Source organism: Choloepus didactylus, chromosome 7 (genome assembly GCF_015220235.1).
Source record: "Choloepus didactylus isolate mChoDid1 chromosome 7, mChoDid1.pri, whole genome shotgun sequence".
Classification (NCBI taxonomy): Eukaryota; Metazoa; Chordata; class Mammalia; order Pilosa; family Megalonychidae; genus Choloepus; species Choloepus didactylus.
The window spans coordinates 139,746,949-139,766,532 of NC_051313.1; the positions used below are offsets into that span (position 1 = coordinate 139,746,949).

The following is a 19,584-nucleotide window of genomic DNA, read 5'->3' on the forward strand; positions in this document are numbered from 1 at the left end:
AGGGTATTGAATGACAACAAGACGCACATGAATGTATGTGTCATTGGTATTCCAGAATGAGAAGAGAAGGGAAAAGGGGCAGAAACAATAATAGAGGAAATAATCAATGAAAATTTTCCATCTCTTATGAAAGGCATAAAATTACAGATCCAAGAAGCGCAGCATATTCCAAACAGAATAGATCTGAATAGACCTATGCCAAGACACTTAATAACCAGATTATCAAATGTCAAAGACAAAGAGAGAATCCTGAAAGCAGCAAGAGAAAAGCGATCCATCACATACAAAGGAAGTTTGATAAGACTATGTGGATTTCTCAGTAGAAACTATGGAGGCAAGAAGGAAGTGGTGTGATATATTTAAGATACTGAAAGAGAAAAACCACCAACCAAGAATCCTATATCCGGAAAAACTGTCCTTCAAATACGAGGGACAGTTTAAAATATTCTCTGACAAACAGACAATGAGAGAGTTTGTGAACAAGATGCCTGCTCTACAGGAAATACTAAAGGGAGCACTACAGACAGATAGGAAGAGACAGGAGTGAAAGGTTTGGAACACAATTTTGGGTGATGGTAGCACATCAATATACATACACTAAACAAAGATGACTGTGAGTATGGTTGAAAGAGGAAGGTTAGGAGCATGTGGGACACCAGAAGGAAAGAGGAAATATAAAGACTGGGACTGTATAACTCAGTGAAACCTAGAGTGCTCAAAAATTGTGATAAAATGTACAAATATGTTTTTACATGAGGGAAAACAAATGAATGTCAACACTGCAAGGTATTAAAAATTGGGTGGTATTGGGGGAAAAAATACAATCAATGCAAACCAGACACTACAGTTAACAGAAACATTGTATTATGCTTCCTTTAATGTAACAAAGGCAATATACCACAGTGAAATGCCTATAAGAGGGGGACATAAGGGAGGGGTATGAGACACTTGTCATTGGTGATGTTGTCTGAGTCTTTATTCTACTTTAGTTTAATTCTATCTTTCCTTTTGTAGGTTTTTAGCTGTCATTTTTTTCTTTCTTTTTCTTTTGTCTCTCTACCTTCTTTGACTCTCCCTCCTTCTTTGTGGAAGAAATGGAAATGTCCTTATATAGATAGTGGTGATGGTGGTGAATGCATAAATACATGACCATACAGGGAACCATCGACTGTTTACTTAGGACAATGTATGGTGTGTGAACAAAATTGTCTTAAAAAAAAAAACAGGTTGATGAAGAAACCACAAGGCACTATACTGGGTAAAATAAATCAGACACACAAGGACAAATATTGTATGGTCTCATTGATATGAACTAATTATAATATGTAAACTCATAGACATTAAATATAAATTACCAGGATACAGAACAAGGCTAAAGAATGGAGAGCTACTGCTTATTATGAGCAGAATGTTTAACTAGGTTGAACTTAAGTGTTTGGAAATGGACAGAGATGATGGTAGCATCTTACTGTAATAAGTGACAGTGCTGAATGGTGTGTGAATGTGGTAGAAAGGGGAAGCTTAGAGTCACGTATGTCACTAGAAGGAAAGGTGGAGGTTAAAATATGGGAATATATAAAACAGTGAATCTTGTGGTGGACAATGTCCATGATTAGCTGCACAAATATTAGAAATCTCTCTCATGAACTAGAACAAGTGTATGACACTATAACTAGAAGTCAATAATAGAGGGGCATACAGGGAAAAATATATCTATTGCAAACTATGTACTACAGTTAGTAGTATTTTAACATTCTTTCATCAACAGTAACAAATGTACTATACCAATACTATGAATCAATAATGGAGAGGGGTGATTAGGGGTATGGGAGGATTTGAGTTTTCTCTTTTTGTCTTCCTTTTCTGGAGTAATGAAAATGTCCTAAAAATTGAAAAAAGAAATTAATTGTGGTGATGGATGCACAGCTGTATGATGATACTGTGGGCAACTGATTGTGCACTTTGGCTCTTTAGATGATTGTATGGTATATGAACAATCTCAATAAAATTAAATTAAAAAAAAAAAAGAATAGGAAAAAAGAAGGACAAAATAAAAAAAAGTAGTAGAATCTCATGGCACCCCAGAATGACCCTCCTCTACCCCTCGCCGGGGCTTGGCGCGGAACTGGCTTGTCTCCCAGTGCACATCCCTGGTCCCAGCTCCTCAGGGAGCAGAATAACACTCATGCACATATTAGGAGCACATACTAGGACTAATACTTCCTGATTTTAAGATTTATTACAAAGCTACAGTCATCAAAACACCATGGTTCTGGCACAAGGACACACATATAGACCAATGGGAATCCAACTGAGAGTTCAGAAGTAAACATCTATAGCCAACTGATTTTTGTCAAGGGTACCAAGTTCATACGCCTGCTCCAATCTATCTGCCTGTGTAGACGGCAACTCAAGGCACTCTCCTACAGAATGCTGTGAGGGAGAAATCAAGGAGCTGTGTGGGACAAGGATTACTGGCTATAGGATACGCTATGCAGTGCCTGGGATCATTTGGAAATAGTTTCCTAGGCAAGAGGGGACATTCATATCCATGTGAATGGTGGAATTCCCAAGGCACATGCACATGCCAAGCCAAGACATACGTGCTAGAAGGATCAGAACAGCTCCTACATTTTGGCCTTGAGCTATTCTCTAAACGCATATGCATAAGCTCCAAAGAAGTGCACTTGCACAGGTCAGTGTGCAGAGACTGGGTAAGATGTTCTTTTTTTCCGTTACGTGGCAGTGAGCGAAACTTCTGTCATAACACTAGCTGGACACAGCTTCAAGAACAGACACCTCGGTGTCTAAATTCCACCAATAGCGCTTTAAAATATCAAAATGTCCAGGTTTCAACAAAAGATTACAAAACATACAAAGAAACGGAAAGCAATGGCCCAGCAAAGAAGAAGATTAAAGCATTAGAAACTATTAATGAGGAGGACAAGACTTGGAATATACCAGCAAAGACTTTTAAAAAGTAGTCCTAATATGCTCAGAGAGCTAAAGGGAGACATGGACAAAGAACTAAAGGAAAACATGAAAATAACAGATGAACACAGAGACTACTAATTTAGAGATGGAAATTATAAAAAGAAACCAAACAGAGCAGAAGACCACAGTCACAGAAATTCAAACTTCCTTAGAGGGGTTCAACAGCAGATTGGAGTTTGCAGAAGAATCAGTAAACTTGATGATACGACAATTGAAATTACACAGTCTGAGAAACAGAAAAAGAAACAATGAAGAAAAGTACACACAGCCTGAGGAACCTGTGGGACACCATCAAGCACACCAATACACACATTGTGGTAGTTCCAGAAAGAGAAGAAAGAAAGAAAGGAGCAGAGAGAATATTCAAAGAAATAATGACGGAAAACTTTCCAAATTTAATGAACAACAGGCATATACACATCCATGATGCTCAACGAACTACATACAGGATAACCCAAATCGACTCATACCAATGCATACAGTAATCAAACTGTCAAATGCCAAAGAAATACAAAGAATCCTAAAAGCCACAAGAATGAAGCAATGAGTCACATACAAGGAAGCCATAATAAGAGTAAATACTGATTTGTCATTGGAAACCACAGAAGCAAGACGGTAACGGGGTGGCATATTTAAAGTGCCAAAAGCAAAAAAATTGCCAACCAGGAATTCTACATCCAGCAAACTCTCTTTCAAAAGTTAGAGGGAGGTTAAGATATTCCCATATAAACAATAGCTAAGGGAGTTCTTCACCACTAAACCAGACTTAATAGAAATGATAAGAAGACTACTACAATTTGAATTTATTTCAACCTGTGGAAGACACAGAACACAGATTGAAGCCATATGAAGGAATAAGGATCTATGGTAAGGGTAATGACAGGGGTAAATATAAATGCCAATACTATTGAATTTTCAGTTAAAACTGTAATAATGAATCAGAAGTGGTTTGGGATGTACAATGTATAAACAAGCAATTTGTGACAGAAACTACCTAAAGCTGGAGGAATGGAGGGGTATAAGAACATAGTTTGTGTATATAATTGAAGTTAAGTTGGCATCAAAGTAAACAGAATCATTACAGATTTAGGATGTTAAATATCAGCACCATAGTAACTACAAAGAAAATATCAGAGAATATGCAAACTTAGAGAGACAGAAATTGGAGTACAGGTTGCCAGGGGCATGGGGAATGAGGAGTTAATATATAATGCATGTTGGGTTTCAGTTTGAAGAGATGGGAAACATTTAGTAATGGAAGGGGTGAGGGTTCAGCAAAAGTGTAAATATAAGTAATCCCACTGAATGGTATGCTTGAGAGAGGCTGAGTTGGGAAAGTTTGTTTTATATATATATATACGTTAAACACACACACACAAAGAACAAGCAAATAAAGACAATGGCAATTACATGCAATGCATGATCCTGGATTGTATCTAACAATGGAGGAGAAAAGGCCTAAAAGGACATTTTTGGGACATGAGAAAATTGGAATCAAGACTGTAAACTTTATATCAACATTAAACGTCTTGAACTTGATAACTGCACTTCAGGTGGTTACATAAGTGAATATCTTTGTTGTTAAGAGTATACATGGCAGTATTAAGTATTCAAGGAGCATGATGTATACAACCTACACTCAAGTGTTCAGAATATGGATGGATAAATAGACAAACAGATGGATACATAGATAAATAGATTGATAGAATGATATGGCAAATGTGGTAAAATGCTAAAATTGGTGGAACTGCGGGTATCTAGGGGTGAAGGGTATGTTGTAGTTGACATACGGGGTTTGAATTATTTTTGAAGCATTCATGAAAGTTTGAAAGCATTTCAAAATAAAATGTTTTTTAAAAACAAACAAAAAAACAAGAGAATCAATGAAACCAAAAGTTCGTTCTTTGAAAAGATCAATAAAATCAATAAACCTTCAGCTAGATGGCAAAGAAAAAAAGAGAGAGGACACAAATACCTGTAATCAGAAATGAATGTGGGGAACATTACAACTGACCCCGCAGTAATAAAAAGGATTGTATAAGAGGACACTATGAACAACTGTATGACAAATTAGATAGCCTGGATGAAATGAACTACCTACACTGATTCAAGAAGAAACAGAAGACCTTAACAGACCAATTAAAGGTAAAGAGACTGAATCAGTAATTAAAAACCTCTCAACAAAGCCCAGGACCAGATGGCTTTGCTAGTGAATTTTACCAAACATTCCAAGAAGAATTAATACTAATCCTCCTCAAATTCTTCCAAAAACTTGAAGGGAACACTTCCCAACTCGTTCTATAATCCCAGCATCACTGAACATCACCAAAGCCAGATAAGGATATCATTAGAAAAGAAAATTAAAGACCATTATCCCTTGTGAGATGTAAAATCCTCAAAAAAATCTTGCCACACTTGCCCCCCAGCAACAACAACAAAAAAAAACCTGGCAAACTGACTCCAACAGCATATTGAAAGAATCATACACCAAATTCAACTGGGATTTATCTGAGGTATGCAAGGGTGATTCAACATAAAACCAATTAATTTAATACACCACATTAAGAGAATTAGGGGGGAAAAAACCACATGCTCATCTCAATAGACACAGAAAAGGCATATGATAAAATCCAGTACCCCTTCTTTATAAAACCAAGCAGAAAACTAGGAATAGAGGGAAACTTATTCAACGTAATAAAGGGCATATCTGAAAAATGAGGAGCTAACATTATACGCAATAATGAGAGACTGAAAGCATTCCCTCTAAGAACGGGAATAAATAAGGATGCTCTCTGTCACTACCATAACTCAACATTGTACTGGAAGTTCTAGCCAGAGCTATTAGGCAAGAAAAAGGAAAAAAAGGCATCCAAATTGGAAAGGAAGAAACAAAACTTTCCCTATTTGCAAGTGACATGACCCTACATACACAAAAGCTTGAAAAATCCACAATGAAACTACTCTAGTTAATAAATGAATTCAGCAAAGTGATAGGTTACAAGATCAACATACAGAAATCAATAGAAACTTTCAGAAATAAGTCAACCTAGGTTTGCTTCTTGGAAAACAGCATGTGAGATATAGCAATGTTATAATGGTGCAAAATCTTTAGAAGAAAAAAAAAAAAAAGACATTTCCCAACTACTAAAGGAAGATACACCATTGTGCTTTATGGTTCTCAACACAGATGGCCTAGGCTCGGCCAAGGTCAGGCATAAACTTCCTGATCCCTGCACAGCCTCTAGCAGCATACCCTGCCCAGCTGTGAACATCTAGGGACTGGGTAATTGAGTAGAACTGGGATCTTTGGGTTATTTTCAGTTTTTAATTTTAGGCAAAATGGAAGAAGGGGTTATTAGGTTTGAGAAGACTCATAATATTAGGAAAAGTTATCCAAAACTTGGAAATAAGACAAAAAGAATTCAGTGTGTCCTTTCAGTGCCATACTGAAGCACTTTTAACATTCACCTAAGGATCATTTAATTACATAAATTTGTTAGAGTCTACACTTGCTATTGACTATGGGCCCAGACATGTTAACATGTAGGTTTTTATCAGCAAGAAATACAAATTATTTCTATCCAGAAGAAAACTGAACTCATATTACCCTGTAGGATAATCAATCACCAGCTTAGAGGTAAGGGGTTTAAAAATTGTGTGTGAAAAACTTAAGTGCAAATATTCTAGAAGTAACAAAATGTCCTAAATGGACCTGACTCCTGAGAAATGAGCTCTGACCCTGTCCTAGAAAGGGGCTTGCCTACAGGGAGAACAGCTCAGGCGTCTTCTTACCCAGCATCTCCTCCATATAGACATCCCCTTCAAAGAGTAAGAAATTTCAGATACTGTATACTTCAGATTCCACTGAAGACAAGGAGATGTCAAATGAAGAATCACTTACTTGAACTTGGACGAGCCATTATTAGGCAAATCTTGGTTTGTGCAGAGGCTGGAGACTTCAGGCCACAGAACGGCTGGGAAGTTAGTCTGCTCAGGATAATCTGAAGTGGCCGCATCAGGTTCACTTTTCAGTATTAATTCTTGAAACAGGCTTTTAAAAAAAAATCACAAAAACAAAGAGAAGCAATCAGAATATATTTGTATTCCTAGAATTTTTTTTTTAACATAAGAAGGTCATTAAACAAATTTTTAGTAGCATATCCTCATGACAGTGTCCTCTAAATCAGTTGTTTACAACTTATGGTCTCAAGAGCTCCTAGGATGTATAGAGGTACCTTAGAGCAAGTCCTCCAAGTGGGTTCTCCAAGTTGGGTGCCCAAACCAGCAGCATCAGCACCCCCTGAAATGCAAATCCAGAAGCTCTACCCCAGACCACCAAATCAGAACTCTGAGCAATCTGAGTTTTAACAAACCATCCAGGTGATTCTGACGTACTGCTCAAGTTTGAGAACCACTGATCTAGCGTCCTGAGAAGGGGGTTAGAAGCAAGAATTCATTTGAAAAAGGGGTTCTAATCCTTTTTAAAAAGTGTGAAAGACTTCCAGGAAGATGTTGGAGTAGGGAGCTGCAGGGCTCACTCCTCTTCCAAAACCAACTAGTGCACAGGCAGAAACTGTCTGAAAAAACTGTTCTGCAGCTCCAGAGACCAGGGGAGTACTGTGCAGCATCCCGGGAAGATCAGCACAGAGACTAAGAAACTGCTGTAAAGAACTGTAACTCACTTGGCCACGGCTCCTGGAGCCCATCTCCACCCTCAAGGCAAGCAGTGTTGGGTGGTTTGTCCTTACCTGGTGGGCTACTGCAGACTGGGAGGGCCATGGAAGTCCTCCTTCCCAAAAATAGAGAGCGACATGGTCCAGTACGGATACAGCTATTGGCCAGCAAATTTAGATCACTGCATCCCACTGCTTTAGCCCATCCTGGACAGGGGTTGAAGCACCATTTTTTCCACCCACTTCAGATGTGAAGCTGGCAGAGGGCTAAAAATACTCAGTCTTCTTAGGGCTGCAGGGAACAGCCTACCAAAGAGCACCACCTACTGGGCAGGCCAGGAAGATGCAGTCTTGGGGAGGTGGAAAAAAGCTTTTGGGCATTTTTCCTAACTCTCTCTCCAGGGCCCTTTGGAACAGATCTGCACCCCCTGCATGGTTCCCTTGCCCTACTTTGGCTGGGAAATACTTACAAAGTGTCAAAGAAGAGCCTTAACACAAAGTCAATCAACAACAAAATCCCAGAGAAAAGAGAGACACCAACCTTCAGAATAATCTCATCACGATGAGCAGCAGCCCAGAAATCAGTTAAAAAAAAATTACAAGCCACACTAAGAAACAGGAAGATATGGCACGGTCAAAGTAACAAATTAAAAAGTCAGAAGAGATACAGAATGTGGACCAAATAATAAGAGGTTCAAATAAATGTCCTAAATCAATTCAAGGAGACGAAGGAAAATATGGCTAAAGAGATAAAGGATATTAAAGAAGATACTGAGTAATCATAAAGAAGAATTTGAAAACATGCAAAGAAAAACAACAGAAATTATGAGAATGAAAGGCAGAATAGATGAGATTAAAAATACACTAGAGGCATACAACAGATTTGAATAGGCAGAAGAAAGGATCAGCAAGCTAGAATACAGGACATTGGGAATTGAACAGACAGAAGAAAAGAGAGAGAAAAGAATGGGAAAAAATTAGCAGGGACTCAGAGAACTGAATGACAGAATGAAGCACACATTCATACCACAGTTGTCTCAGAAGAAAAGGAGAAGAGAGAAGAGGAAGAATGTTTGAGGAAATAATGGCCAAAATTTTCCCAACTCTTATGAATGACATACATATGTCCAAGAAGCGCAACATATTCCAAACAGAATAAATCAAAATAGACCTACTCTAAGACACATACTAATCAGAATTTCAAGTGCCAAAAATAAAGAGAGAATTCTGAAAGCAGCAAGAGAAAAGCAATCCATCAAATAAAAGGGACACTCAATAAGGCTAAGTGCCAATTTCCCATCAGAAATGATGGAGGTGAGAAGGCAGTGGTATGATACTGAAAATATTTAAGATACTGAAAGAAAAAAACTGCCAACCAAGAATTCTTAGCCAACAAAACTGTCCTTCAAAAATGAGGGATAGTTTAAACCATTCACAGATAAACAGAAGCTGAGAGAATCTGTTAACAAGTGACCTGCCCTACAAGAACTACCAAGGGAGTTCTGCTGGCTGAAAAGAAAAGACAGGAGAGAGAGGCTTGGAGGAGAGTGTAGAAATGAAGATTATCAGAAAGGGTAACAAAAACAGCAAAAAGAGTGACAAGAATAAGATATAACACGTAAAGCCAAAGATAAGATGGTTAAAATAAGTACTGCCTTTACAGTAATAACACTGAATGTATTATTACTTTAATTGAATCAACCACTCAATCAAATCAATCAAAAGACAAATTGGCAGAATGGATAAAAAAGTATGATCCATCTATATGTTGTCTACAAGAGACCCAAGGATATAATTAGGTTGAAAGTGAAAGGCTGGAAAAAGATATTCCATGCAAAAAGTAATCAAAAAAGAGCTGGGATAACTATATTAATATCAGACAAAATAGACTTTAAATACAAAAATGTAATAAGATCAAAGAAGGACACTGTATGTTAGTAAAAGCAGCAATCCACCAAGAAGAAATAACTATCATAAATATTTATGCACCTAACCAGGGTGCCCCAAAATACATGAGGCAAAGTGGCAAAACTGAAAAGAATAATAGACATCTCTACAATACTAGTTGGAGACTTCAGTACATCACTCTAATCAAATGATAGAACATCTAGAGGTTCAATATGGAAACAGAGAATTTCAATAACATGACAAATGAACTGGACCTAACAGACATATACAAAATAATTCACCCCAAAACAGCAGAATATACATTCTTCTCAAGTGCCCATGGGTCATTCTCCAGGATAGACCACATGCTGGGTCACAAAACAGGTCTCAATAAATTTAAGAAGACTGAAATTATACAAAGCACTTCCTCTGATCATAATGGAATGAAGTTGGAAATCAATAACAGACAGAGAAGTGGAAAATTCACAAATATATGGATGTAAACAGCACACTCTTTAACCATCAGTGGTTCAAAGAAGATACTGCAAGGGAAATCAGTAAATATCATGAGACAAAATGAGAATACAACATACCCAAACTTATGGGATGCAGCAAAGGCAGTTCTGAGAGGGAAATTTATACTCCTAAATGACTACATTAAAAAGGAAAAAAGAGCTAAAATCACAGGCCTAACTACACACCTGGGAAAACTAGAGAACGAACAGCAAACTAATCCCAAAGCAAGCAGAAGGAAAGCAATAACAAAGATAAGAGCTAAAACAAATGAAACTGAGAACAACAACAACAACAAAAAAAAAAAAAAAACAATAGAGAGAACCAACGAAACAAAAAGCTGGTTCCTTGAGAAGAACAATAAAATTGACAAACCCTTAGCTAGACTAACAAATGAAAAAAGAGAAAAGATGCAAATAAACAAAATAAAAAATGATGGGGGGACATTACTACCAACCCTACATAAATAAAAGTGATCATAAGAGGACACTGTGAACAACTATATTCCAACAAATTAGACAACTTAGATGAAAATTCTACCTATCATTCTGTGCCAGTTTGAATGTATTATGTCCCCCAAACGCCTTTATCTTTGTTGTAATCTTGTGTGGGCAGACATCATCAGTGTTGATTAGATTGTAATTCTTTGAGTGTTTCTGTGGAGATGCGCCCCACCCAGCTGTGGGTGATGACTCTGATTGGATAATTTCCATGGAGGTGTTGCTTTGCCCATTCGGGGTGGGTCTAAGTTGAGTCACTGGAGCCACATAAATGAGCTGGCGGACAGGGAGAACTCAGTGCAGCTGTGAGTGATGTTCTGCAGAGGAGCTACAGCCAAGGGGAACACTTTGAAGAAAGCACAGGAGCTGCAGATGAGAGAGTTTGAAGATGGCTGTAGAAAGCAGACTCTCGCTCCGGAGAAGCTAAGAGAGGACAAATACCCCAAGTGCAATTAAGAGTGACATTTTTGAGGAACTGCAGCCTAGAGGGGAACGTCCTGGGAGAAAGCCATTTTGAAATCAGAACTTTGGAGCAGACGCCAGCCATGTGCCTTCCCAGCTAACAGAGGTTTTCTGGACACCATTGGCCATCCTCCAGTGAAGGTACCTGATTGCTGATGTGTAACTGTGTAATCAAATAAACCCCCTTTTATAAAAGCCAATCCATCTCTGGTGTTTTGCATTCCAGCAGCATTAGCAAACTAGAACACATTCCAACAAGAATTAATACCAATCCTGCTCAAACTTTCAAAAAATTGAAGGGAGGGAACGCTACCTAATTAATTCTATGAAGCCACCATCATACCAAAGCCAGATAAAGATACTGCAAGAACAGACAATTACAGACCAATCTCTCTAATGAATAGAGAAGCAAAAATCTCAACAGAATACTCGCAAATGGAATCCAACAGCACATTACAAAGAATCGCACACCATGATCAAGTCGGTTTCATTGTAGGTATGCAAGGGTAGTTTGACACAAGAAAATCAATGTTATAAACCACATAAACAAATTGAAGGGGAATTTCTCAACTGAGAAAAGGCATTTGACAAAATCCAGCGTCCTTTCTTGATAGAAACACTTCGAAAGACAGGAATAGAAGGAAACTTCCTCAATATGATAAACAGCATATATGAAAAACTCACAACTGAAAACTTCTCTCCAGATATTCAATGAAAAAAAGGACAATTCTGTATTGTATGAAACTCTGGAGGAGGCTATAGACTGGAGAAAGACCGTGTAAAGGACAAGTTTAAGAAAGAGAAGAAATATCAGCAGGTAGGCAAGTGAGTGAGTGTCCAGCCCGGAAAGCCACCAGGGAGTGGAGAGCTGAGCCGCAGACAAGCGAGTGTTTGCCCTAGAAAGCCACTGGGGGAGCAGGGAGCCAAGCCATAGATGAGTGGGTGACGGTCCAGCCCAGAAAGCTGCCAGGGGAAAGGGCAGCCAAGCCACAGCCAGGCAGACCCACAGCCAAGAACTCCCATGCCAGGGCTAGGCCATTGCAGCAGGCAGAGGAGAGCAGAAGGGGGTATCTCTCCATGCCCCATGCAGCCATCTGCAGCTGGCTGGGAAACACCCCTACATAGCACCATGGCCGGCTGAAAGCCTCCTCAGGGGAATTCAGGATTCGGCGGGTTTGCGATGGCATTTACTCTTCCTCCATGGGAGCCCGTGGTGTGCACAGCCTAGAGGCAGGGGTACCACATGGAAGTGCCAGAAATCCTCCCCCAATCCCAGGGACCCGTGGCACCCCGCAGAGAGGGACTACAGGGCATCTGATCTGGAGGGGGAGATGAGCAAGTCTGCAGCCTCAGGGTACACCACCTGCAGCTCTGGGAAAAAGCTGGGATCACTTTGTCCTGAAGTGATCTCCCTGCCAAATTGCATAGGGCATGCTCCTCACCCACAGGGCTGGAAGTCCCCACTGCACACAGAAAATTGGTGCAGTGATAGGACTTCCACATGGTTTGGACCCCCACTTAGTGCAAAGACAAAGTTGGGGAGATCTGGCTTGAGGGTAAGAGGTGTCTCAGGAGCACCATCTGCTGATAGCTCAGGGAAAGTGCACTCCACCAAGCTGTAGCTCTGTCAAATTATAGATAAGTGTTCAAATAAGCCTACATATCCTAAAAGAACGTTATCAAGATAAGCAAATCCTAAGAGGCCAAAAACAACAGAAAATAAAATGCATTTGAAGAAACAAGAAGATATGGATAATCCAAATGCCTAAGTTAAAAAGCCAGAGGAGACACAGAATTTGGAGCAATTAATCAGAGAAGTACTCACAAACGCCAATATCATGGCTCAGGATATAAGGACATGAAGACCCTAGAAGACCATAAAGAAGAATTTGCAAGGGTAAATTTAAAAATAGTGGCTCTTATGGAAATAAAAGATTCTGTTGATAAAATTTAAAAGATTCTTGAGTCACATAAGACCAGATTTGAAGAGGCAGAGGAAAGAATTAGCAAACTCGAGGATAGCACGACGAAAAGTAAAAGCACAAAAGAACAAATGGTGAAAAAAATAAAAAAAAATTTGAAGTAGATCTCAGACAAATTATGGACAACATAAAGTGCACAGATATAAGAATCACTGGTGTTCCATAAGGGGAAGAGAAGGGTAAAGGTCTAGGAAGAGTATTCAAAGACATAGTTGGAGAAAATTTCCCAATCCTTCTAAACAACATAAATATGCAAATCCCAGATGCCCAGTGAACTCCAAACAGAATAAATCCAAATGAACCCACTCCAAGGCATATTCTGATCAGATTATCAAATGCTGAAAAGGAGAAAGTTCTGAAAGTAGCAAGAGAGAAGTGATTCACCACATTCAAGGGAAACAACATAAAACTAAGCAGTGACTACTCAGCGGCCACCATGGAGGCGAGAAGGTAGTGGTATGATGTATTTAAAATTCTGAAAGAGAAAAATTGCCAACACAGAATTCTTTATCTAGCAAAGCTCTCCTTCAAAACTGAGGAAGAGCTTAAAATCTTCATAGACAAACAAATGCTGAGAGAATTTTTTAACAAGAAACCTGCCCTACAAGAAATACTAAAGGGAGCCCTGCCGACAGAGAAACAAGGAAAGGAGAGAGACGTATAGAGAAGAGCTCAGAACTGAAGAGCTTTAGTAAGGATACCTTAAAGGAAATAAAGAGAGAGAGGAAAAAATATATCTAACAAGTAAAAACCAAAGGATATGATGGCTGATTGAAGAACTGCCTTCACAGTAATAACATTGAATATGAACAGATTAAACCCCCCCATTATAAGATACAGAATGGCAGAATGGATTAAAAAATATGAACTATCAATACGTTGCTTACAAGAGACTCATCTTAGACCCAGAGACACAAAGAAATTGAAAGTGAAAGGATGGAAAAAAATATTCCATGCAAGCTACAGCCAAAAGAAAGCTGGATTAGCAATATCAATCTCAGATAAAATAGACTTGAAATACAAGGATGTCATAAGAGGAAAAGGACACTATAGAACAATAAAAGGGACAATTCAACAAGAAGAAATAACAATCATAAATGTCTGTGCACCCAATCAAGGTGCCCCAAAGTACACGAGACAAACATTGGCAAAACTGAAGGAAGCAATAGATATTTCCACAATAATTGTGGGAGACTTCAATACATCACTCTCTCCTATAGATAGATCAACCAGACAGAAGTCCAATAAGGAAATTGAAAACCTCAACAATCTGATAAATGAATTTGACTTAACAGACATAGATACAGCATTACATCCCAAATCACCAGGATATACATTCTTCTCTAATGCTCACAGAACTTTCTCCAGAATAGATCATATGCTGGGCCACAAAACAAGCCTCAATAAATTTAAAAAGATTGAAATTATTCAAAGCACATTCTTTGATCACAATGGAATACACCTAGAAGTCAATAACCATCAAAGATTTAGAACATTCACAAATATCTAGAGGTTAAACACACTACTAAACAATCAGTGGGTTAAAGAAGAAATAGCAAGAGAAATTGCTAAATATCCAAAGACGAATGAAAACAGGAGCACAACATATCAAAACTTATGGGATGTAGCAAAGGGAAATTCATAGCTCTAAATGCACACATTAAAAAGGAAGAAAGAGCTAAAACCAAAGAACTATTGGAACAACTGAAGAAACTAGAAAATGAACAGCAAACTAATCCTAAACCAAGTAAAAGAAAAGAAATAACAAGGATTAAAGCAGAACTAAATGACATAGAGAACAATAAAACAATAGAAAGAATAAATAACACCAAAAGTTGGTTCTTTGAGAAGATCAACAAGATTGACAAGCCCCTAGCTAGTCTGACAAAATTAAAAAGAGAGAAGACCCAAATAAACAAAATAATAAAGGAGAGAGGGGACATTACTGCAGATCCCGAAGAAATTTAAAAAATCCTAAGAGGACACTATGAACAACTGTACGCCAACAAACTAGATAACATAGAGGAAATGGACAATTTCCTGGAAACACATGAACAACCTAAACTGTCCAGAGAAGAAATAGAAGACCTCAACAAACCAATCACAAACAAAGAGATCCCATCAGTCATCAAAAAGCTTCCCAGAAATAAATGCCCAGGGCCAGATGGCTTCACAGGGGAATTCTACCAAACTTTCCAAAAAGAACTGACACCATCTTACTTAAACTCTTTCAAAAAATTGAGGAAAATGGAACCCTACGTAACTCATTTTATAAAGCTAACATTGGGTGTTCTTTTTATTTCTTTTTTCTATTTTCTTTTTTTGGGTAATGAAAATGTTCAACAATTGACTGTGGTGATGAAAGCACAACTATCTGATGATACTATAAACCACCGATTGTACCAGATGATTATCTGGTGTGTCAATCTATCTCAATAAAACTGCTTTAAAAAAAAGAAGCTTGTGAATCTTAAGGCACATTTAGCTCATCTTTATCTACACCTGAGGAATGTTATAAAAGAAAAGCAAGCACAGAGAAAGGCAACACTTGGATGAATGACATCAAAAGGGTAATGGAAGAGTCAACTTCCATCTAGTGAGGCAAACTATTGGAAGAACTGAGAATTAAAGCGTGGCAGAAATAGGAAAAATAGAAAAATAACACTTTCCCCTAAAAAATACAATTCCTCTGGAGGGCAAACTGACAATACCTATCAAAATTACAAATGCATTTCAAAATGTCATTTCTCTATCAGAAACTCTCATTAATTACAAGACACTGGAATCAACCTAAGTGTTCATCTGTAGAAGACAAGTTCAACAAATGATGGTACATTCACAATATGCAATATGGCTGCTATAAAAAAGAATGTATGTGTGTTTCTATTTATATGACATTCTAGAACAGACAAAATCATATCAAGGGTTGCCAGAGGTGGGGGGGGAGGACAGAATAATATGTGACATGAAGGGGTTTTGGTGCCAGGGCAGGGGTGGTGGTAGTGATGGAATTATCTTGTATCTTAATTATGGTGGTAGTTACATGATTGTGTCTGTCAAAACTGAGAACTGTACCCTAAAAAAGGGTTAATTTTATTATATATGAATTATAACAAAAACAAAACAGAAAGAACACCTAAATAAAATGAAAGGAAATTCTATGTTTATGGATTGAAATACTAAATATTAAGATGTCATGCCTACCCAAAGCAATTTACAGATTCAACACAATCTTTACAGAAATGGAAAATCCAATCATCAAATTCAGATGGAAGGATAAGGAGCTGTGAATAGCCAAAACCATCCTGAAAAAGAATACAGTTGGAAGAACCATACTTCCTCATTTTAAAACTTATTACCAAGCTACCGTAAGCAGTGTAGTACTGGCAAAAGGACAGACATATAGACCAATGAAATCAAACTGAAAGTTCAGAAATAAACCCTCACATCTATGGTCAACTGATTTTTGACAAGGTGGCCAAGTTTCTCAATGGAGAAAGAATAGTCTCTTCAAAAAAACTATATATCTGCAGGCAAAAGAATGAAAGTGAATTCCTACCTTATACTATATACGAAAATATGACCAAAACAGATCAAAGACCTAAACAGAAGAACTAAAACTATAAGACTACTAGAAAACATAGGGGAACATCTTCAGGACTTTCTATTAGGCAATGGCTTTTTAGACGTTACACCAACAAACGAAAAAAGATTAATCAGACTTCATTGAAATTAAAAACTTTTGTACAAAGGATACTACCAAAAAAGTAAGAAGACACCCTACAGAATGGGAGAAAATATTTAGAAAGCATATATCTGTTAAGGGTTTCATATTCAGAATATATAAAGAAGTCCTACAACTGAACAACAAAAAGATAAAATCAATTCTAAAATGAGTAAAGGACTTGAATAGACATTTCTCCAAAGAAGGTACATAGATGGCCAATAAGCACATGAAAAGATGTTCAACATCAAAAGCCATCAGGGAAATGCACAATGAGATACCACTTCACACCCACTAGAATGGCTATTTTAAAATACAAAAATGGAAAACAAGTGTTGGAGAGGATGTGGAGAAATAGAAACCCTCATACATTTTCGGTGAGAATGTAAAATTGTGAACCACTGTGGAAAAGTTTGGTATTTCCTAAGAATGTTAAAAATAGAATTACCACCCAACAAGCCCACTTTTAGATATATGCCCCAAAGAACTGAAAGCAGGGACTTCAGCAGATATATTTGCACACCAATATTCATGTTGGCATTATTCACAGTAGCCAAAAGGTGGAAGCAACTCAAGTGCCCATTGACAGATGAATGGGTAAACAAAATGTGACATGTGTGCGTGTGTGTGTATGTATATATATATATGTTTATACACACACACAATGGAATATTATTCAGCTGTAAAAAGAAATGACGTTTTGATACATGCTACAACAAGGTGACCCTTGAAGACATCATGTTGAGTGAAATAAGCCAAAATGCAAAAGGAAAAATATATGATCTAGTGCATGTATAATAACTAGAATATCCAAATTCATGGACTCAAAAATCAGAATACAGGTTATTAGGGGCAGAAATGGGGAATTAATGCTTAATTGATACAGAGTTTCTGTTTGGGGTGATGAAAAAGTTTTGGCAGTAGATGGTGGTAACCATAGTACAACATAGTAAAAGTAATTAACATCACTGAATTGTATACCTGAAAGTGGTTAAAATGGGCAATTTTAAGTTGTAAATATGTTACCACCATAACAAATTTTTAAAAAGTCATAGAACTGTACAACACACAAGTGCACCCTAATGTAAACTATAATTATAGCATTGTTTCATCAATTGTAACAGATGTATCACACTAATGTAAAATAATAGAAATAGGGAAAACTGCATGTGGGGGGCTATTTGGGAAGTCTGTACTTTCTGGATTTTTCTGTAAACCTACAACTGCTCTAATAATATACATAAACACGCAGATATATGCACATTTTTAAAGGACATTATTGGGACATATGAAAAAAACAGGAATATATACTGGGATTTTTAATTGTAGTATCGACAAAATTAGGCATTGTATTATCTGGGTAAGATGTTACTAATTTTTTCTTACTCAATTTTTTCTATTTTTTCTATTCAAGTGTTTTTCTATTCAAGTTTTTCTAGGTTTTTCTATTCAAGTGTTTCCATTATTAACTAATTACTTTCATCAGCATGCTTGTACTCAAATTAATTAAACACAAAGTTTTACTTACTAATATTTTGGTATTTCCAAAAAGCACTAGATTCTAAATTCTTTGCCTAGGAAATGCAGTCAGCAGATACTTCTGGGGAAGGTAACTTTAGTTCTCATCTTATGTGAATTGTAATGTCTAATCACATACATACTAAAAATATATATATAGTAGGTGGTTCTACCTTCCACAAGCTTAGGACCCTGTTGGAGCCTGAAAGCAAATGCTGGGCACGGATGGGAGGGCAGGGCACCACTGAGAGAACCCGGAAACTCAGGTTATCTATTCCAGGGGTCTCAGGAATGAAAAGTGCCCTTGATAAAGTCACCATTTTCTCTGTCTTGATTTTTTATTCAGGGTGAGAAGAGAGGCTTCTGGGGAGGAAATAAACTCATTCACTGTCATTGGGAACTTTCTGGGTGCTGGACAGGCACCCAGAAACTGACTACTCCACATTAAGGGCAGTCCCCTTTCTAACGAGGCTTTCCTTCACAACTGAAGCTCACCTTCCAAATTAGAAAGTCTGCATGCTCCCTGTGAAAAAAAAGGGCCACCCCACTAATTCTGAAAAATACAGTAAATCAAAGATTATGTCAGGAATTTGAGAGAAAAATTTTCCAGAAAATATTAACTTAAACGACATGGTAATTATATTGTAAAGGAAATGCAAAACCTTACACAGCTTACAGGCTTTCAATAGATCCATTCTGCACACCTATGAGCTAAATGCAGTGCTTGGCACCGGCCGCAGGCATCTACGCTGAGGAACTGACTTCACCACCACCCCCACTTGTCAAAGTCACCAGCGACCTCTACGTTGCTAAATCAAGTGGCAGAATTTCCAGCCTCCTACTTGATCTTGTCTAGTCTGTGACCCAGCTGATCACTCCTCCGGGAACACTTGCTTCCCCTGGCTGCCAGACGCCAGCCTCTTCAGGCTTTCCTACCTCCCTGGCTGTTCCTTCTCAACTCCTTTGTTGGTTCCTCCTTCCCGCACCTGTCCCCGCGCTCTTCCTACCTGTGGATCTGACACCGTCACCCCTCCGCCAGTCCTCCCAGTCCTCCACACTGCAGCGCCCAGTGACTTCTCTGCATCCCCCCTCCAAAGCCCAGAAGATCGCTGCACCGCACACTCGAGCTCCCCCACTTCACCCAAGCCTAGTCCTCCCAAAGCCTTCCTCCCCTCAGCGTAAGGCACCATTCTCCCGGCGGCTCCGCCCCAAGACCTCAGCCGGACCCGTTTCCTCTCACACTCCCCAGCCCGGCTATTCCGCAAATCCTGAAGGCTCCACCTTCAAACTACGTCCCGAATCCGCCCCCCGCTCCCATCCCCACTGCCACC

The 19,584-nt window shown here is 38.4% G+C and overlaps 1 protein-coding gene across 5 annotated transcripts in view; it reads right to left on the reverse strand.

Moving 5' to 3' along the window:
- The window catches only part of SIRT5 (sirtuin 5), a 43,401-nt gene that overhangs the window by 23,245 nt on the left and 572 nt on the right, over positions 1–19,584 (reverse strand). For 4 of the 5 annotated variants that reach the window (XR_005217936.1, XM_037843578.1, XM_037843577.1 and 1 more), the window contains exon 2: positions 6,896–7,045. Coding sequence is in view for 4 of the 5 variants with exons in the window: in XM_037843578.1 (XP_037699506.1) it covers positions 6,896–7,010 (115 nt within the window). In the remaining variant the exon portion in view is untranslated. Of the gene's footprint in view, positions 1–6,895; positions 7,046–7,742; positions 7,998–19,584 lie in introns of those variants that run through there. The other variant, XM_037843576.1, reaches the window with a different exon arrangement.